Source organism: Eschrichtius robustus, chromosome 4 (assembly GCF_028021215.1).
Source record: "Eschrichtius robustus isolate mEscRob2 chromosome 4, mEscRob2.pri, whole genome shotgun sequence".
In the NCBI taxonomy this organism is placed as follows: domain Eukaryota; kingdom Metazoa; phylum Chordata; class Mammalia; order Artiodactyla; family Eschrichtiidae; genus Eschrichtius; species Eschrichtius robustus.
In genome coordinates this window covers 129,738,905-129,761,683 of record NC_090827.1, presented here as the reverse complement: position 1 = coordinate 129,761,683, position 22,779 = coordinate 129,738,905, and the positions used below count along the sequence as shown (strand labels likewise).

The following is a 22,779-nucleotide window of genomic DNA, read 5'->3' as shown; positions in this document are numbered from 1 at the left end:
AGGAGCAAGACAAGGATGCCCAGTCCCACCACTTTTATTCAACATAGGATTGAAAGTCCCAGCCAGAGCAATTAGGTGAGGGGAAAAAAAAAAAAAAAAAGTCATCTAAATTGGAAAGGAAGAAGTAAAACTGTTACTCTTTGCCAGTGACATATTATATATAGACAACCCTAATGACTCCATCAAAAAACTGTTAGAATAACTGAATTCAATAAAGTTGCAGGATATAAAATTGACACACAAAAATCTATTGTATTTCTATACACTAATAATGAACTATCAGAAAGAGAAATAAAGGAAACAATTCCCTTTGCAATTGCATCAAAAGAATAAAATCCTAGTAATAAATTTAACCAGGGAGATAAAAGACCTGTACATTGAAAACTACAAGATGTTAATGAAAGAAATTGAAGAAGACACAAATAAATGGAAAGTTAGTCTGTGCTCATGGATTGGAAAAATTAAAATTGTTTACATGTCCACACTACCCAAAGCAATCTAAAGATTCAGTGCAATTCCTATCAAAATTTCAATGGAAGTTTTCAAACAAAGAGAGCAAACAACCCTAAAATTTGTATGGAACCACAAAAGACTCTAAATAGCCAAAGCAATCTTGAGAAAGAACAAAGTTGGTGGTGTCATGCTCCCTTATTTCAAACTATATTACAAAGCTACAGTAATCAAAACAGTATGGTATTCCATAAGCACAGACACATAGATAAATGCAACAGAATGGAGAGCCCAGAAATAAACCCACCCATATATGGTGAGTTAATTTACAACAAAGGAGCTAAAAATATACAATGGGGAAAGGAAAGTGTCTTCAATAAATGGTGTTGGAAAATGAACATTGACATGCAAAGGAATGAAATTAGACTAATATTTTATATCACTCACAAAAATTAACTCAAAATGGTTAAGAACTTGCATGTAAGACCTGAAACCATAAAGTTCCTAGAAGAAGACCGGTGGTAAGCTCCTTGACATTGGTCTTGCTGATGATTTTTTTGGATTTGATTCCAAATGCAAAGGCAACAAAAGCAAAAGTAAGCAAGTGGGACTACATCAAACTAAAAGGCTTCTGCACAGCAAAGGAAACCATCAACAAAATGAAAAGGTAACCTACTGAATGGAAGAAGATATTTGCAAATTATACACCTGATAAGGGGTGCATACCCAAAATATATAAAGAACATATACAACACTATAACAAACAAAAAGACCACACAAAACAATCCAATTAAAAAATAGAGGATCTGAATAGACATTTTTCCAAAGAAGACATACAGATGGCCAACAGGCACATGAAAATATGCTCAATATCGCTAATTATTAGAGAAATGCAAATCAAAACTACAATGAGGTATCACCTCACACCAGTCAGAATGGCCATCAAACAGTCTACAGATAATAAATGCTGGAGAGGGTGTGGAGAAAATGGAACCCGCCTACACTCTTGGTGGGAATGTAAGTTGGTGCAGCCGCTATGGAAAACAGTATGGAGGTTCCTTAAAAAGCTAAAAATAGAGCTACCATATGATCCTGCAATCCCACTCCTGGGCATATATCCAGACAAAACTATGATTTGAAAAGATATTACATGCACCCAAATATTCATAGCAGCACTGTTTACAATAGCCAAGACATGGAAGCAACCTAATATCCATCAACAGATGAATGGATAAAGAAGATGTGATATATATATTTACAAAATATATAAACTTATATATTTTATAAATATATATATTTACAAAATATATAAACATATATTTTGTAAATATATATATTTGTAAATAACTTATATGAACTTATTTGCAAAACAGAAATGGACTCACAGATGTGGAGGGCAGGCTTGTGGTTACCAAAGGGAATAGTGGGAGGGGGGGATAGACGGATTGGGAGTTTGGGCTTGGCATATACACAGTGCTATATATGGGGTGGGTAAGCAGCAGGGATCTGCTGTGTAGCACAGGGAGCTACACTCAGTGTCTTGTGGTAGCCTATAATGGAAAAGAATAAAACAAAAGGGAAAAAAAAGCACAAATTTCTACACATGTAACAAGTCTCACCTGTTACATATGAAAGATCTTGTCATATATATATATTTGATTTAGAAATAAGTAAATTTATTTATGTAAAACTAAACAGCACATTTTTATAACTCAATGTACTTTTATATCTACAGATAACACATAATATACTACTTGCATGCATCATTTAAAAAAAAACTGCATTTTATATGTACGTAATTGTGATGAGTACGGAGAATAATGAATGCATAAGTGCAAAAAACCTTCCCTAAGGTTTTAAAAAAAAATATATAAGGCAGTATAACTTTTTTTAAATATTAATGAATTAGATTTTAATTATAACCATGAATAAATCTCAAAAATATAGTATTGAGTGAAGAAATTGCAGAATGATTAATAGACGATGATACCATCCACATAAAATCTAAAAACAGAAAATAATATGTTGTTTATATATATATATACATACATAGTAGAAAATATAAAAGCTTGTTTGGGAATGATACACACCAACTTCAGGATAGTGGTTACCTCTGGGGGAAATGAGGAAGAAGGGGAAAGGAATTGGGAGGGGGCGCTTTTCCCTGTATCTGAAATATTTTATTTCTCCCACAGTAACAACAAAAAGATTTAAATTAGATACAGCAAAAAGGTAATATCTGTTTAAGATGTTGAGTACTTGAATATGCCAAATTATTTTCTTTATAGTTTAAAAAGTTAAAGAAATGCTTATTCACTGTAGAATTAAGAATGAAATAAAACTCACATGCAATCTCACCATAGTGAGATTTAAGTCTAACTGACTGAAACAAGTTCCAAACCTTTATCAGAGGCCATTCTCAGTTAAGCAATACTGTGTTTAAGGGCTGTCAAGATGAATTAGTTTTTAGAAGATAAGGCAGTATAATTTGTAGGAGAGAAAAGGAAATCAACATGTGAGTATGCAAAGCACAGTCTCCTTTAAACTTTTTCAAATTTTATTAGGTAGGTACTATCATCATCCCTACTTGAACGATGAGGAGACTGGGGTTCAGACTGGTTGAGTGACTTGTTCAGGTCTCACGACTTGCATGGATCTAAGATTCGAGCACAAGTTTGCTTTAGTCCAAAAGCTCATTATCTTTTCATTTTAAATCTCTTCCTTGTGCAATAGAGAAAGATAGGTTCTAGGAAAATAAATTTATTCATGAGCCTGGATTCCTGTTTGGTTTTCCAAAGGGGTCATATTTCTTTTTTTTTCAATTAAACTCTTTCAGTTAATGTTCTTCCTTAGAGCAAAAAATTCATGTCCTCAGCAACCAGTCCTTCATATGGTAACATGGAAAAGACAAATTATTCATTATAATTCTTTAAATATCTGATATCCAAGAGACATTTATTGAGAGCGCCTATGTGTATCACTCTGTAGTAGGGACAGAGAAGGACATGAAAAAATGTATGCCAGATAATCTTACCATGTGGAGCCTATAATCTGATGGAAAAGCATATATGTGAAATGGGAAATGGAGGACAGTTTGTGATCCAGAATGAGACTTTTATGAATTAATTTAGGAAAAAGTTGTATCTAAAAATAACAAGTGAGATAGAATTCATTCAGACTCTCAGCCATTTCTCTGACATCTAAATTTATCGGAGCTGTGACCTTAATGGTGAAGCGGCCCAGGGCGGGTCCTGTTTTATTCTCTTCTCTACTGTCTTTTCATAGGTGATTTCATCCAGTGCCAGGACTTTTTTTTTTTTTTTTAAAGTAGTTGATATTCGAAGCAATCTTTTTTAAAATTTTTATTTATTTATTTATTTATGGCTGTGTTGGGTCTTCGTTTCTGTGCGAGGGCTTTCTCCAGTTGCGGCAAGTGGGGGCCACTCTTCATCACGGTGCGCGGGCCTCTCACTATCGCTGCCTCTCTTGTTGCGGAGCACAGGCTCCAGATGCGCAGGCTCAGTAATTGTGGCTCATGGGCTTAGTTGCTCCGTGGCATGTGGGATCTTCCCAGACCAGGGCTCGAACCCATGTCCCCTGCATTGGCAGGCTGATTCTCAACCACTGCGCCGCCAGGGAAGCCCCCAGTGCCAGGACTTCAAACGTCATCAATATGCTAATGAGCTCTCGATTTATATCTTTCCGCCTGACCGCTCCCTGAACTCTAAGCCTGCATGCCCAACCTCTTGCACATCTCTGCTTGGACACCTGAAAAACATCGTAAACAAGTCCGAAAGAGAACTCTTAATTTTTCTCCCTTCATAGTAACTAACACCAGGAGACAGGCACTGTCCTAAGTGCTTATAATTATTTAATTAAATTATTTAGTTATTTAATCCTTAGGGCACATCTATGAGATGGGTGCTATGATGGGTCTAATTTTACCCAAAAGGAAACTGAGGCACAGAGGCTAATTAATTGTCCAAAGCTAGTAGTGATGAAGATGCGATTCCAGCTCAGCCTGTGTCCACAGTGCATGCCCTCACAGCCACTGCAGGATACTCCTCTTCTCTCTGTGGTCCCCAACTCAGGGTACACACCACTGTCAGGCCAAAATCTTAGGAGTTATCCTTGATTCAACCCTTTCTTGAAGCTCCCCACATACCATCCATTGGCAAGTTCTTTCAGTGATATCTCCAAAATAGATCTCAAACCTGCTGTCTTCTTACCATCTTTCTTACCACCATTAGTACTCCCCTGTCCGGCAGTGGCCACCTACCTGGGTTCTCACCTTTCTTTATTTTTCTACAGTCCATTCTCCATACAGCCAGTATGATTTTTTTTTTAAAAACCCTAAATCTGACCTTATTACTACCTTGCCAAAGATCTCCAATGGCTGCTCCCTGAAATTAGAATAAAACCCAAGCTCCTCTCGAGGAGAAAGTCAGGGGCCTACCTTTCTGAACTAATCTCACGGCAGGCTCCTTCATGGCCACTGTGCTCCACTCACACTGGCCTCCCTTTTCTCCCTCTTGACCACACGCAGCTTGTTCCACAGCACCCTCTGCATGGAATTCTCTTACCCTAGGTCTTTGATTCATTCCTCTTTCAGGTCTCAGTTCAAATATTACATCAGAGACGATTTTCCTATCCAGCTTCTCCCAAATCAGAACTCTCCTTGTACCCTCCTCCCCGCCCCCGGCCCCTGCGCCTTCCACCACTCTTGATCTCACAGAACCTGTTTTATTTTTTTCATAGCTCTCTTATCTCTGCCTGAGATTATTTGTTCATTTGTATACGTGTTTATTGTCTGTTTCTCCTCATCAGAGAGGTAAGATGTACATGGGCAGCGAACTTGTCTGTCTTGGCCACCACTACATCACCAGCTCCTAAAAGAATGCCTGGCACATAGTAGACACCAATCAATATTTTTTGAGTGGTTGACCAAAAGTGATCTCATTTTCCTCTAGCTGATTTTGTATCTCTCAGGTATTTAGAAGAACTAATTTTACTCATTTTAGAATTTTATCCAAAATGCTGCTCAAATATTCTCTCTTAGTACATGGTGTGTTCATAGTAAATAATAGCTTAAATTTATTGAGGGTCTACTGAAATTAGGCATTTGACATACACTGTCATCCTCACAGGTGGCATACATGCTGTGAAGTAGGTATTGTTCTCATTTTAAAGATATGGAAAATGATGATGAGAGAGATTAAGAAACTTGCCCTGGGTTACTCAGCTAGAAAGGGACAGAGTTGAGATATGGACCCAGGCTGATCTGTCTGACTTTAGGTCCCAAGCTATTTTCAACAGGAATATTATGTTCAGCTATGCAACTTACAAGAAAAAGTAAATAATCAGAAAGATGAAATGATAACAAGTTTTTCAGTCTATGAAAATGTGAAAGCCAAGAGGAGAATGGTTGAGGTCTACAAATGGTTGAGATTGAACAGAATGATCAAAGATTTCATAAGAGCTCAGGGCTGGGAAATTTATTTCACATTACGAGTAAGCTTACAGGGACTTCCCTGGTGGCGCAGTGGTTAAGAATCCGCCTGCCAATGCAGGGGACATGGGTTCGAGCCCTGGTCCAGGAAGATCCCACATGCCATAGAGCAACTAAGCCTGTGCGCCACAACTACTGAGCCTGTGCTCTAGAGCCCGTGAGCCAACTACTGAGCCCGCGCACCACAACTACTTAAGCCCGCACACCTAGAGCCCGTGCTCCGCAACAAGAGAAGCCGCTGCAATGAGAAGCCCGTGCACGGCAACAAAGAGTAGCCCCTGCTTGCTGCAATTAGAGAAAGCCCGTGCTCAACAACGAAGACCCAACACAGCCAAAAAAAAAAATTTATAAAAAAAAAAAAGTAAGCTTACAGAATGTACTACAATAACAGATGGTAAGATTAATTATATAAATATTTTAAATGTTATGTTATAAATGTATAGTAAGTTATTCAGGAAAACCAGAGTGTCTTGGAATTATATCTCTCACCTGAAGAGGCAGAAGTGTATGGAATGTGAAATAAAAGGAAAAATGATAACTGACTAGAGAGACCTATAAATATAAGGAAAGTAAATTCTCCCTTTAATTACATGAATGAATGAAAGTAACTTATGACATGTTAAACTGGGGGAAAAAAGGGAGAGACTATCATCTGGTATCTGTCTTTTTCTTTGTGAAGAGATAGTATGCTACAGATCAATAACAAAAATAAACACCTTAACGGAAAACTAGATAAAAGGTAATTCCCAAAAGAGAAATGCAAATGGGCAATAAAAATATGCGACCAAGTTAATCTACTTTCACAATTAAATGAAGATAAAAATTTAAAAGTTAATGAAATAAAATTTTTTACCTATCAGATTTTCAAACATTAAAGAATGACTAAATCCAGTGTGTAGTGGGACTTAGGGGAGACTGTTTTTTTGCTTTCTTCTTTATAGTTTTCTACATTGTTTGATTGTTTTTATTACAAAGTGCATGTATTATTTACATACTTGAAAACAAAGAAAATTTATTTTTGTTTTGGACAAAATGAACAAACAAGCCTAGCCCACTCGAGCTGTAGCTTATTAGAGACAAATGTTTAAAGCTTCCTAAGAAGCTTTAAAGCTTCTCTTCATTCGAAAATACTCCACTTCTTAATGATTTCTAAAGATCATCTGATGGGGTACTTCTATTTCATCTATAATTCAGCCCAAACCTTTGTGATTTCTCTGATATCGTATTATAAGCACATTCACTTAGACTTGAAACACAAAGAATATATCCCACACTTCTCTCTCTCTCTCCCACCCCGCTTCCTGTCTTTCTTTGGTCCTTTTTTCCTCTCTCCTCTTCCCTTCCCCCCCAAAATACCACTTATCCTACTTCTTATAAAAATCTTGCTTATGGCCCTCTTTGCCTCTGGAGTCCTTCTCCTTGAAAGATCCCAGAAGCAATGTACCTCTCATTACTTTACTTTGTTAAAATTATCCATTGTCTTCTTACTAGGCCATACTAAGCCATCCATTTATTGGAATCACTTCCTCAAATCCTCTGCTTCTTGTGCCTTCATGTAAAATCTACTCTATTCAACTCCACAAGAAGTTTCACATGTATACACATTGGCTAAAGTATTGTTGAACAGTCTTGATGTATGGCTCAAAAATAAGTGAAAATAAGAACTCTTCCAGCATTAGGTTGAAATCAGTCACAAAACTATTAATTCTATTATGACCTCTTTCCATTATATATATGCTTATATATATATAGAATTATTATAAATATTTTTATACAAAATTATTTTAACATGCTTTCTTCACAGAAAGATAATAGGACCCATGTCTTTGTATTTTGCAATAATATTGAATGCAGTGTTTTTAAAGCAGTATTTCCCCAAACTTGCATGTCTGCCATCTATATTAGAATCATCTAGGTGAGCATATTAAACACAGATTCCTCTGCTCTCCCTAAATCTACCAAGTCAAAATCTGTGAGTGTGTGATTGGGAAATGTGCAGTTTAAACAAGCATTTTAAATGATTATTTTGCCTTTTCTGATTTGGAAACTCATGAAAATAGTCTCATCTTGAAAAGTGCTTAAATACATCTAAATATCTCTGAGTGAAAGATTGTCAAGATGAAACTAGTGGCAAATTCTTGGATTGTTCCTTTAAAAAAAATACTAATAGCACCCTGCTTTTTGTTCATTTACAAGTTATATGTTGTACATGGTGACTTTAAAAGTATCTCTGTTTTAGGCTCATCAACAATAAAAATAGAGTTATAAACTGTTGACTTTTGTTATACATGAGTGGCTTAAAGTGGTAGCTTAAGTGAAGATTTTGCTCCTTAGAGGCATTCAGTTATAATAGAGAACCAGTGTGAAAATGTAATGGCTTAAAAAGGAAGATGTTCAGTGAATCACCTTCCTAGGCTGCCCTTGCTCTTGAAGATGTTACAATGACATTGTATCAATTTCCAAGTACAGAGCACTGAACACTGGCCTCTACTAAGGCTCTGAATTATCCTGAAGGGTTGATGAACAGCCTCCTGTCACTGGCATCCATTAAAGATTGATCCCATTTAGGGAAATGGAACTTTTTTGAGTGCAGTAAGCTACTGGGTCTTCACTGAGAATGGCGTTTGAGTATTCATTAGTTCTTGTGAAGTTGCAAGTGATAGTGATTTTGGACATCTAATTCTAGCCATAAACTTCTAACAAGAATGAAAAATACAGCTTTTCTTTTCCATTATTCATTTGCCCCTCAGTCAGACCAATGACAGTGCTCCTGTATCAGATAAGAAATATCAAAGATTGGGAAAGTGTTTTCTCTTTTTACTCTCTTTAAATGCTTATTACATTTCTAAAGCAGATTAGCAAATTAGGCAAAAATATTTTGAATATCCACCTAAACTATTTTTTGGCAAAGCAAATACACTAGAGTTAAAATCAGTCTTCATTATAATGCCTTCTTTCTCTTGAAAATATTGTCAGATAATTTTTGTTAAAAATTTTGTAACATACAAAATCTCTTAAAGGTATTTTTCAGTAGTGTCAAGAGATCAGAAATCCAAGTCTGACAGGATACACGTGTTAACTATTTTTGATGACAGCAACTCTACCCTTTGAATGGTTTATTGTCAAAACCACTCAGTTCCGTTACTCAAGGGTATCAAGTAAGTTGTCTTTCTAGGTGAACTCAAATACCTTGTTTCTTAGGATTCCTGAACAAGGAATGACTCTGTTATATGTTTTTCTGATATATATATTGATAGATTATTTAATCCAAGATAAAGAATAGAATAGTGAAGAACTTTTTTTTCCTTTTTTTTTCCCAAATAGATCATTGTTCAATGCCCCAACCAGCTGGCTTAATTTCTACATGCAGTTTTTTCTTTTTTTGGAATGCTGATTCTACTCAGTATATATAGTTCAGAGAAAAATACAGAGACAGTAAGTTACGTAAAAATAAATATGTAAATCTAAAGGGGGAGAAAATGAAGCACTGCTGTACAAATCCAAACACTAGGGAATCAAAGCAGGGGAGTGGAGGAGAGAAGGGATAAGCAGATGGAATAGAATTCCACTGTTGTTTTTGGATTGGGGTAATTAGAGAAAGGATTCTAAAGAGGGAAAAGCGATAAAATAAGGGCTGAGGTGGGTGCAGGAACACAAGATATGTCAAAGACGATAAAATGGAGAGAGAAAAAATGTATGATAAAACTGGTGATCAGTGCTTAAGTAACTGTGTGGTAGTCCTAATAAGCTGGCTTTTAAAATTGTTTTTTAGTTAGTTTCATAATGGATGCACTTTTAGAAAAATGGCCTTGGAAACTACTGAAGTCGTGAATTGGTGATAGTCACAATCTGCTCCTACTGAGCAGTCTTTGGAGAGCTAAATTTCTTAAACTTCCCAAGTGAATAAAGGGTTACTTGCTTGCCGGTGTTAACTTGTAGAGTGTAAGGGGTAGGAAGAGTTTATGAGCACAATAATTTAATTTTCCCCAGTTAATTACTATTGACTCAGCTAAATTAATTGTTCAATCATAGGTATGGCATCAAAGTTTCATTTCCCAATGAGAACAGTAGTGAAGTGTTTTGGGGGATTGAGCAGCTGTAAGAATTGCTGACATGACTACATGAAGAGCATAGTTTGTGGCAGAATAATGCTTCCTTCCTCCCCTTCCCTCCCCAAGATAAACAAGTACTAAGCCCTGAAACCTGTGAATATGTTATGTGATATGGCAAGAAGGATTTGGCAGATGTGATTAAATTAAGGACCTTCATATAGGGATTTGTGGGTGGGCCAATCAAATCATGTAGGTCCTTAAAAAGTGGAAAACCTTCCCAGTTTTAATTAGAGGTAGATGTGGCTACGAAAGAAAGGCATAGAAAGATGTAACGTTGCCAGCTTTGGAGTTGAAGGAAGGGAACATGAGCCGAGGAATGTGGGCAGACTTTGGAAGATGGAAAAGGTGAGGCAATAGATTCTCCCCTAGAGCCTCCAGAAAGGGACACAGCCCTGCCAATACCTGGAACTTAACCCAGTGACACCCATGTGGGACCCCTGGCCTCCAGAATTGTTAAATGATAAATCTGGGTTGTTCTAAGCCACTAAGTTGGTGGTACTTTGTTACAGGAACAAAAGGAAACAAACACATAGCTATTTTAGTAATTGGTATATTACCGGTATACTGGTATATTGGTGTGTGTATATATATATATATATATATATATATATATATATATATATATATATATATATATATATATATATAATATGTATTTTTTTTTGGCTGCGTTGGGTCTTCGTTGCTGCGCATGGGCTTTCTCTAGTTGCAGTGAGCAGGGGCTACTCTTCGTTGCAGTGCGCAGGCTTCTCATTGCGGTGGCTTCTCTTGTGGAGCACAGGCTCTAGGCACGCGGACTTCAGTAGTTGCAGTGCATGGGCTCAGTAGCTGTGGCTCGCGGGCTCTAAAGCGCAGGTTCAGTAGTTGTGGCACATGGGCTTAGTTGCTCTGCGGCACGTGGGATCTTCCCGGACCAGGGATCGAACCCGTGTCCCCTGCATTGGCAGGCAGATTCTTAACCACTGTGCCACCAGGGAGGGAAGTCCCAGGAATTGGTATAATTAATAATTATAACTATTATTATGTATAATCATTCTAATTATTAATATGAAAATGAAAACACCTAACTTTTAAGGTAAAATTCCAATATGTACCAAATGAGTAATTTTAATACTTTAAAAATTTTAGTCCACTTTGAAGTTTAATAAAACCAGTTGACTATGTTTCCGTTGTCTATAAATAGTCCATAAATTATGTCAAGTAGATCTCATAATTTTATATTTACATTGTGATTTTAAGAGCTATTTAGTATCGAGGCTACAGTTGCATAAATGGCCTATAAAGTTAAGAATAAAAAGTGTTTTAGCTATTAATTAATGTCTCCCAGAGGCTAAGACAATATAGCAGAATTTACTTCGTTTTAAAAAAATTTGTGTGCTTAAAAAAATATTAGGAATACCTGTATAACGCATAGTAAAACATCATAGGGACTGTAAAGTCTGAATGTATGCAGAGAGAAAAAGTTAAATTATCTGAATTATGGAAAATTTCTGTACTTTAATTGAGCTAGCACCAAAAGTATCTGTCATTATGTCAACCTAATTCAATCAAAACTGCTAAACTGGGCTTCCCTGGTGGCGCACTGGTTAAGAATCTGCCTGCCAATGCAAGGGACACGGGTTCGAGCCCTGCTCCGGGAAGATCCCACACGCCGTGGAGCAACTAAGCCCGTGCGCCACAACTACTGAGCCTGCGCTCTAGAGCCCGCAAGCCACAACTACTGAGCCCACGTGCCGCAATTACTGAAGCCTGCGTGCCTAGAGCCCGTGCTCCGCAACAAGAGAAGCCACTGCAATGAGAAGCCCACGCACTGCAACAAAGAGTAGCCCCCGCTCACCGCAACTAGAGAAAGCCCGTGCAGCAACGAAGACCCAACGCAGCCAAAAGTAAAAACAAACAAATAAATAAACAAACAAACAAACAAAAAAAACTGCTAAACTGATAACAGTTACCAGAACTGAGGCAAAGTGCCTAGAAAGAAGACATTAGTGCATAGGAAGGTGAACGTGTCAACTCAAACCTTCAAGTAAAATCTGTCTTGGCCAAATCATTGCAGTTACTTAAGTCCAAGGCATTTCAAGAAGTGATTGATACTTTTGTCCCAAACTTATAATTAAATCCAAGGCAGAGCTTCAGATATGACCCATCAAACTATAATAGACTATGTCTTGGATCTAATTTGCTATAAAGTAGAGTAAGAAGGATTTGATATGGACACCACAGTACTGTGTTAGGGGGCAACTGGGGAGTAGTGTGTGTGGGAAAGCCCAGCTTTTGGAGCAGGTGGAGCTGCATCTTGTATCCTGGGACTGGCTCTTGCTGGTTGAAAGATCTTAGTTAGGCAAGTTAATCTTAGACTGTGAACTTCAGTTTCTTCATATGAAGTGATGGTACTTATAATCATTGTTTTATAGGATTTTTAAATGAAAATTAAATGATAATAAATATAAAACACAAAATAATGTATGTACTCAGTAAGTGTTACCCATCTTGGGAGTAGCTAAGTACCCCCAAATATATCATTTTAAAATAATTACATCTTTTATGTAATTATTATAAGCCCTCAGCACAGAAATATAAAAGACCCATTTATATTTTGACTTATTTCCAAGGATTATGGAATGTTTGAAAAAAATCAATCCAAAGAAGGAAATAACCCAGTAAAATTTTCTCTGTTCTTCACTTCCTTTATAAAAAACATGTTTCATTATTCATCAATGTACCCCTTGAAATCCTTATCACGGCACTTAGAGTAGATGTTCATAATTTTCTGAACTGAATTGAATATCTCTAGCATCTAAATCTGTACTGAGGGTTTTCCTCTTGTAATCTTCTGCTCATCTAGTGTGTAAAACTTGTCATTGCCTGGTTGAGCTTTAGTACCATCTATGATTGCCCGGCTCTTTATCCTGCTTGGGAAGGATTCATCACATCGGACCTTTAAAAATGTAATTAGTCACCAAATATTCTGTTTATATATTCATGTGGTGTTCAGAAACATCATTTTGTCTCCTTTAAATAATTTAGAACTCATTCTTTTAGAATGTCATTGTGTAACAAATGACTCCTTGATATTAATAGTAATAGAGATACATTCCATCTCACAATGTAACAAATTTAATAAAATTTATTAAATGTAAGTAGATTATGGATACAAAATAGTTTTTACCTTTGCTAAACTATTTTCTTATTTTCCCATGTTAAATTATTGCTGAAAACTATTTCCAGAAAATTATTTCCTTAATATAATTGTCTTTATAGCTGCTAGCACACTATGGCTATTTAATTTTGATAATAATATTGAGAATGATGTATTTTCCTGTATATTATAAATCACATTATCTAAAATTTAGAAATAAGTATTCTACCAAACTGAAAGAAAGAGAAACATTTCATATACGTTCATAAGAACAGTCCCAAATTGCCTAACTTTTTGACAGTTATAAAACAATATAGGGCCCAGAGGGATTCGGACACATTTTACTACCACAGACATTCAGGTGACTTCTAGGGAGCCCTATTTTTCCTAGTATGAGCAACAATGGTTATACATGAAGGAACTATCAACTAAGCATTGTAAATTCAACAAAACTATCTTTCAAAGACAAGGGTGAATAAAAACATTTACATTCCATAAAATCTGAGAGTTTACCACGAATAGACTCTCACTAAAGGAACATCTAAAGGATAGGCTCCAGGAAGAATGGGATTCATTCACTCAACAAATATATAAGGAGCCAGACACACTTTTAGATGCTGGGGATACCTCAGTGAACAAACAGATGAGAAAATCTTGTCCTCATGGTGTTTACATTTTAGTAGCCAAAGTCACAAACCAACAAAAATAAGTAATTACATAGAGTCTGTCCAGTAGTGTGCTATTAAACCTTTAACAACTGGCTCTTTGAAAAGAAAAAAGCCTGAATTTGTAGAATTTGCCAGTTTCTGTGGTAATACTACCCCCATGCCAAAATTCCGAACTACTGGCCATGTTATTGAAGCTGGGAAGAGATGTACACAGTTGACCTGGTGAGCATGTGCCAATTTCAGCACACTATTGATGATCATAAGTGCTAGGGAAAAAAATTAGCAGGAAAAGATGGGAAGACTTGGGGTGTTGCAATTTTAAAGAGAATGGTCAGAGAAGACGTCACTGAGAAGGTGACATTTGAGTAAAGACCTGAAGGAAGTGAGGAAGAGAGCCATGCACCAATTTTGGGGAAAAACATTTTAGGCAGAAAGAACAGCAAGTGCAAAACCCTGAAGCAGGAGCTGGAACAGCAAGGAGGCTAGGGAGGTTAGAGTGAAGAGGAGGGGAGCAGGACATGTGATCAGGGAGTTAGGGAGAGGGTATAAAAGACTAAGAATTTTGGCTTTTAGCGTGGGTGAGACTGGAAGTCACTGGAGGGTTCTGAGAAGAAGAAGGACATGATCTGAATTATATGTCAATGACATCACTCTGGCTTACCTGTTGAAAAGGAGTAGGCCAATCTAATTAAACCATGATGGTAGTAAAAACAATCATGTCTAATAAACAGCCATAACATAGTTAATATCCAAAATAAGAAAGGCTCATCAGGGGGGTGGGGGTGGGAGGGATTGGGAGTTTGGGATTAGTAGATGCAAACTATCATATACAGGATGGATAAACAACAAGGTCCTACAGTATAGCACAGGGAACTATATTCAATATCCTGTAATAAACCATAATAGAAAAGAATATGAAAAAGAATATATATATATATATATATAAACTGAATCACTTTCCTGTACTTCAGAAATTAACACAATATTGTAAATCAACTATATTTCAATGAAATAAATTAAAAAAAAAAGAATGGCTCATCAGCCAAAGGAGAGTGGACATGATTGGAGACAAAGTACTTTGTACTTTTTGACTGAGGTGTGAGGATATTAACATTACCACTTGCTTATTAGCACATATGTTTAAATTTCTGGAGAAACCACTAGTTTGATATATATAAAAAAATATATAAAAAAAATATAGTATATATATATATAAAATATATATATATTTCAAACCAAGAATGGGTAGAAAAAAGAAGGAAACTGACAATAAAAGCAATAAAGGACAGAGAGAAAGAAAAGAAGATACAGAACAAGTGGGACAAATATAAAGCACAAAATAAGGTAGCTGAAATTAATCCATACACATTGATAATCATATTAAGTGTATGTAGACCGATCTTGTTAATTAAAAGACAAATATTGACACAGTAGATAAAAAGCAAAAGTCATAGAAAGTTGTTCTCAAAACTAATTTATAATGTAAAGACAGATGATAGAGCAAATATAAAAATGAGATAAAGTATAATTTTTAAATAGTAACCCCCAAAAAGCTGGTGTAGCTCTACTAGTATTAAGATAGCCATAGAATAATGAAATATTAAATTAATATATAAATATATACACACACACACTTAAATAACATAGCTTCAAAATATGTAAGGTAACAACTGACAGAAAAACAACGAAATATTTACAATCCACTATTAGAGTTGGAGAATTAAACATACCACCTTTGGTAACATCAAGTAGTACACTCTATTCCTTCCCCTCCATGCAAAAAAAGATCAAAACAGGAAGAATACAGAAGCTCTGAACAACACAGTTAACAAAGTTGAGCTGATATACCTTGACTGTACAATATATGTTCTTATAAGAATATTGTATCCAGTCATAAAGTGATTCTAGCAAATGGAAAGTATTGGTATCAAATAGACACATGCTTCCAGAGCACAATGCAATTAAAGTGGATATTAGCAAATAAAAAATAAGAAACATCACAGAGAATGGAAAGGAATTAGAGAAATATGAGTTTAGGGGGAAAAAAAGATTGGTGCTATGTACAGGCCTTAACATCCATCAGTAGTGAACTATCTGGAGAAATGTTTCCTTTCTATTTTTACTTATGACAGAATAACTGATTGCAGTTGCCTTTTCCCTGCAAATATTTGGTGTGTCAGTTTCTTTTTCAATGACTTTACGAAGCCTCTGGCTTGACCTTAGCTGGGGCAAGGAAGGTTCTTGTGAGAGGGTGAGGTCAGGCAGCACGAAGCTCCCCTTCACTGAAGCTTCCATTTCAGCCTCAGGGGGGTCAGCTCCCCCTGCATGACAGAGAAGTCAGCCAAGTCTGTCTTCTGAGCCTGATACCACTTACTTCTCAGAGCTTCACGGCTTCCTACTTCTATTTTCAGCACTTTCTTTTCCCTAGGCGCTCTGGGACCTTCAGTTAGCAGGGAAAATAATGATAAAGTCACTCACAAAGAACTGTCCTCTCTTATGAGGCCACTTAAAAAATGTAGATTTAAGGGGTAATCAACAAACAGCCAAACCAAGGAATAGTGAAGTATAAGGGAGCAGTGGGAAAGGTTAGGGTAGTGAGGACAGGGAATGGTTGCTGGGTCCCTCCAGTCACTCAGGCCCATTTAGTGTGCTCAGATACGGCTGGGCTGGTTCTTCATTTTCTCACGGATGTTAGAAAGTTTGTCAACGTTAGAAAGAGAGCATGTGCCTATTATAGAAGGAGAAGGAGGGAGAAACATAGGCATGAGAGTGATATGCAGCTCTTTTATTTGTTGAGAGTATACCTGCAGAGAGTTCAGTAAAACCCTCAAGACCACTTTTATCAGAGCCTACCCCCTGTTCCGCTTCCTATCTATCTTAGGGCTGAAATGTTATATGAAACGGTCTAAGTCTAAGGGTATAATGCATCTTAGGCCAAGAGTGAATTCATTCTTCTAAGAGAGAATTTGAATTGTTAGTATTCATTTGGTCATGCTGTGCTTTCATGTTTAACTTTAAAATGCTTTAATGGGAGAAGTATCTATTTATATACCACTTTCCCTCTCCAAAAAGCCTTTCTCCAAAAACCACTAGTCTCAGGAAGTTTGAGGACAGGTGTTAGAACACTAGGAACTTGAATTTTCTAACATCACAAAACTAGTCCATGGTAAATTTGAGACAAGTCTTGTCCATATAGTTTAATACACACACACACGCCCTTCCTGACTTCAATTTTACTGAACGTAGTATAATATTTGTCTACACTATGTTCTTTGGTTCTTTAAGGGCTATGGCTTGTGGCTTGTAAGTTCTCCAATTAATGAAGATAACACCTTAGGTCCATTATTTATCTTCTTCCTCTTGAAGAGTCATATATTTTGTGCCATGTCACAGTTTCTTCTGTAGCTTTGAGGCTCTTTGAAACGTGCTCATGTTATTCAGTAGCAAGGCAGGTAAAAACTGATATTGCATTGCTAATTCTAATCTTCTGATTAAATAAGGAAACACAGTTTTATTGTCCCACATAAGGAAAAAAAGCACGTTTGCAGTGATTAGCATCAGAGTTAAAATTTACATGGTATGCAACCATCCTTGTAATTTTGCAAGAAACATTCTACGTCACCTTCAATTTCCTCACATTCTTTTCAATTTTCCTAATACATCAAATAGGGAAAGTATAATACTTGTTTTTTTAGTGGTAATAATTAAATAAAAGAGCTTTATGAAAATATTTCTATTAATTATGTACTATTAATCACCACATCCATGACCTTTTCTTAGACAACCTGCTCTTGGATCTTTCTTCCTAGGAAAAAGTCCTTCCCTTACCCTAGTTAATTAGGGAGACCTATCATTCCAGTTTGCCTGGGACTCTGAATTTTAGCATTGAATGCCCTCAGTGTAAGCAAACCAGGATGGTTGGTCACTCTAACTCTAGCCCACCCTCCAGCTAATTTCTCTTCTCTCTTTTATATCAAAATTTCTCCACTGAGTACTCCACGCTCTCCTTCTTCGTATCTTAACCCTCTAATTTACTCCTGAACTTACTTCAGCTGTGCCTCTGCCTCGATCATTCCATTACCCTGGATCTTGTAAGAGTCCCCAGTGACTTTTATCTTTTGCCAAAGGAGACTTGCCATTTCTTACCTCAGTGGACCCTACTATTAGATTTTATACTGATCACACCCTCACTGAAGCTCTTTACTCCCAAGGCTTGTATAGCATCACAGCTTTCTGGTCTCCGACTATTCTGACTCTTATTCACAGGATTTTCTCTCTCCACTTGTTTTCTGAAAGATGATTTCCCTCAAGATTCTACACTTGATCTTCTTCTCTTGTCACTCTATAAACCCTTTCCCTGGCTGATCTCACATACTTTCATGCTGAAAGTGAACCATCCCCTAATTAGAATGATAACTTCAAAAACTACACTTGCTACCCAGACTTCTCGGGAGCCAACTACCTGTTAAACATCTATACCTGTATGTCCCAGATGCACTTCAATAAAACTAAAAATTTTAATATGACCTCTAGTGACCTTCATTATGATCTTCTTGCTCTCTCCTCTTTCTTTGTTGTTGGAATAATCAACTATTATTCAACTACACTAAATATCATTTTTTAACTTTAAAAAATTTTATTGAAGTATAGTTGATTGACAATGTTGTGTTAATTTCTGCTGTACAGCAAAGTGATTCAGTTATACATATATATATATATATATATATATTCTTTTTCATATTCTTTTTCATTATGGTTTATCCCAGGATACTGAATATAGTTCCCCTTGCTATACAGTAGGACCTTGTTGTTCATCCATTCTATATATAATAGTTTGCACCTGCTAATCCCAAACTCCCAATCCTTCCCTCCCCCTTGGCAACCACAAGTCTGTTCTCTATGTCTGTGAGTCTGTTTCTGTTTCATAGATATGTTCATTTGTGTCATATTTTAGATTCCACATATAAGTGGTATCATATGGTATTTGTCTTTCTCTTTCTGACTTACTTCACTTAGTATGATAATCTCTAGATCCATCCATGTTGCTGCAAATGGCATTATTTCATTCTTTTTAATGACTAATATTCCACTGTATATACGTACCACATCTTCTTTATCCATTCATCTGTTGATGGACATTTAAGTTGTTTCCATGTCTTGGCTGTTGTAAATAGTGCTGCTATGAACATAGGGGTGCATGCATCTTTTTGAATTATAGTTTTGTCTGGGTATATGCCCAGGAGTGGGACTGCTGAATCACATGGCAACTCTATTCAACTACGCTAAAAATCTTAATGTCATCCTTGATTATATTCTCTTTCATCTCCATTGATCCAATTACTAAGTTGTTCAACCTTACCTTCGATATTGTTCTTATATTGGTCATTCCTTCTCCATTCTTATTCTCATTTCCTAGTTTCAAGAAATCTTCTTTTGTCTGAATGTCATCTCTACAGCCTCCTAAACCATTATATCACTATAGCTTTGCCTTCTAAATCTGTTCTGCTTAATAGGACTTAACAGTTCTGGTACACAGCACACAGTATAGTGTTTCACACAGCATTACTTACATAAGACCACACAGGCACTTTTCCTATTGTACTCACCACATTGCAAGCTATCTACCTATTTATCACTCCCACTCCACCCCTACCAAGACAGTGGTACACTCATTAAGGGGGAGCCATGCTTTATTTATCTTTGTATCCCTAGTGCCTACCTCCACGGCTGGCGTGTGATATGGCCGTTCCAAGTATTGAGCAGGAAGATGCTCAGCACAGTATTCACCTATGTGCTTTCTGAGCTTCTCTAACTTTACTCCCCCCACCCTCTCTTCTAAAGGGATAAGACCATGGTGTATGTTTCTATTTACATATCACCAAAAATACTTCACATGTAGGACACGCTTAATAACTAGTTACAGAATGGATCAATGAAAGAATGAATGAATGGGTGAATGACTGTATTTAGAGACACAATCACAGATACAATTTAGAAGTAGTTCAAAAACCCAAATAATTCAAAACATACTTTGTTTTAAGCCTTTAGGTTGGTTAGAAAATATATTCCCATCTAAATGTGAGCAATTCATAAAATATTTTACACATGTTAAATTCTTATTGAATTTATTCAGTAAGGTTTTAATTTTTTATACCACTTAAAAATGGCTTAACCTTAAGAGCACTAAAGGCATTTTGTATTTTGTTTAATTTTAGAGGATATAGTAGAGTTTGCATAAAAAACGAGATTTATCTAGCATATTTATAATGACATAACAACATATTTTGACAGTTTTAAAGACTTGTATTTTAGAAATAAAGCCTTAAAATTTTTTTATCATAATATTTTGAAATGGAAAAATTAGAAAGAGAATTATATATTGTTTGTAATTTTCAAGGACATAATAAATTTTTTTTTTTTTTTTTTTCATAATAGATGTTTAAACTACCAGCTTGGTTTAATTTAGCTACATTTTCAAAGACTATTTCAAAAGACTAATGACAACTTAAGCACAACTTCATTAATTAATTTATATTGACTTAAAAGGAAGAGTCTAAAATATTGCCAAGAATATGAAAGGTTTTTTTTTCTTTTCAGTCTTCACACTCTCTTATGGTAACACTTAATAGTCCTTCTGGTATTCTTAGCTCATTTAAGTAGTGTGATGAACATTACTATTATTTGCCAGATGCTTACTGTTTGCAGAAAAGAATGCAGTTTCAAGACTTTTTTTCCATCTGATTCAGTACTTTATATTTTACCAAAAGGTCAAAGCTGTATAGAATAAAAATTATGTATCAAAATCTCTCCTTTCACTTTTACATGAAATCAATATGTAGTATAACAGAGATAGAATCCAGTGGCATTTCGAATGGGAAACTAAGATCAATGTAGATCATTTTAATTTTAAATTCCATTAATATTAAACAGCCAGTTGTTTATGTAATATAATCCCTTCACAATGATAACCAACTATCTTCAAATAATTGTTTTCTATCTAAGGGCGGCAGTTTTACACAATAAGAAATCTAATCCAATATAAATGTAGCATGATAGGTTTCATATATGAACCAGAAGTGTTCAATGAATTTTGAAAATTAATGTAAATTCTTATGTGTGTATGTGAATAGGTATGCTTGTGTATTCATAGCTTTCCATATTTAGTAGTGCTAATTTTCAGAGTTTCAAAAAAGTAATAAGAGAAAATGAGTCACACATTTGACTTCCAGAAACATCTGAACTTGCTACTTATGAGATCTTTAATTCTTGAAAATTTGTGGGAGTATTTATTTTCATTAAAATAAATTCACCTTGATTTCATAGCTAAATGGACTGAAGTCTTAGATTAGTAATAGTTTACTGAGGTAGATAGTTTCTGGAAAGTAATTAAACCAAATGGTTTCTACTCTGTAGTTTTAAATACACACAGAAATGCATTTCAGGATTCTGCCACACTCAATCCTTTAGTACAATCTTCATTTTCTTCTTGATTCAGAGAAAAATATATTATCTACTTAGTTGTTCTAGGGCTGAGATATAGCCCCATATCTCAAAAATAGCTGAGGGTAGCCAACTCATCCCAGTTTGCCTAAGAATTTCCAAATAAAATAAAAATCCTATGTCCCAGGAAATCCCTTAGCCCTAGACAAACCTACTGAGAGATGAACCAAACTTTGAGATAAAGAGCCTTACCTTAACATCATTGGTGTTCATTCTTGTTCCTTCCTTTCCCACAAAAATATCATCAATATCCACGAGAATGTACCTGTCCAAGGACAATGTGAGCCTCTTCCCTGACAAGAAGGAAACAGCATCTATGAAGATAAGCTTATGCAACCAGAAGTTCAAGTTGCTGCCAAAAAGAACTCTGTGAATTCCATCATGGAGCCCCAGGTCGTGTATGACAGTGGCATAAAAAGCACCTTTAGGGAGGGGAGGAGAAAGGTTTTCTGGGGTCTTTACTTTGGCAAATATTACTGGTTGGTAGGCTGAGTGATTAATCTGGAAAATGGTCCAGTCAGTTCCAGGTAAAGAACCTTTTTCAAGCTTAGAAGATCTGGTCACATGAAGCAATGGAGAATGAGGATTAATACAACAATCTTTTACTGCAAGGTTTCCATATACAGAAAAAGGGAAGCCTTTCAACTGAAAACTCTGTAGGCTCTTCTCACTAGTTTTGTGGAATCCAATGACACCCACACCATATTCCACACAGTATTTATCTAAAAGGCTTCGATTCCAAGAGTCCATATTTATATACTTTAAAATATTCTCATAAATAATGAGAATGTATTTGCCTCTAGTTTTTTCTATAAGTGCTGGGAGATCCCCTTTTCCAGGAGCAATTTCAATGTGATACTGGAATCTGCTGGATTCTAGAATCATAATGATGTCTTGACCGAGCGATGAGTACTGGCTCTCCACAAACACCAGGACTGTGGGGTCTGTCCTTGAGGCATCAGAAAGCTTCCTTGTCTTCACTTCCATCAGCCTGTATGGTAGGTGCTGGAAGTCCCCACAGTCTACTTCTGAAGCCATGTCAGACAGTTCATTTTCCTGTTTGTAGCCACTGTACAGGTAGTAAGCAGAAATAATAATGCTCACCATACAGAATGTGGCAAGCAGAATCACCGTCCTTTGAAAGTGTCTGTGCAGCTTCATGATAAAACTCATGTTGTATATACTTCCCTCAGACTGTTCCAATAGAGGCACCATAAAAAAATAAAAGAAGAAAAGAAAAGACGATGTTTCAGACACTTTTCCAGCCTCAATCAATAGTTTATGTCACCATTGCAGCACATTTGTGTCACTGGATCAGGACTCACAGAAAATATAATCTGAAAAGTAGAATAAAATACAATAGAATATCAAACATTCAGTCTGAAGCATTAAAACGAGCAA

The 22,779-nt window shown here is 36.1% G+C and overlaps 1 protein-coding gene across 1 annotated transcript in view; it reads right to left on the bottom strand.

The window, feature by feature from the left end:
* Positions 1-22,551, bottom strand: part of LOC137763865 (bifunctional heparan sulfate N-deacetylase/N-sulfotransferase 3) — a 146,462-nt gene extending 123,911 nt beyond the window's left edge. Inside the window, exon 1 of the mRNA XM_068542324.1 lies at positions 21,571-22,551. Coding sequence (XP_068398425.1) covers positions 21,571-22,551 — 981 coding nt within the window. The remainder of the gene's footprint in view (positions 1-21,570) is intronic.
* Positions 22,552-22,779: the final 228 nt, after the last annotated feature.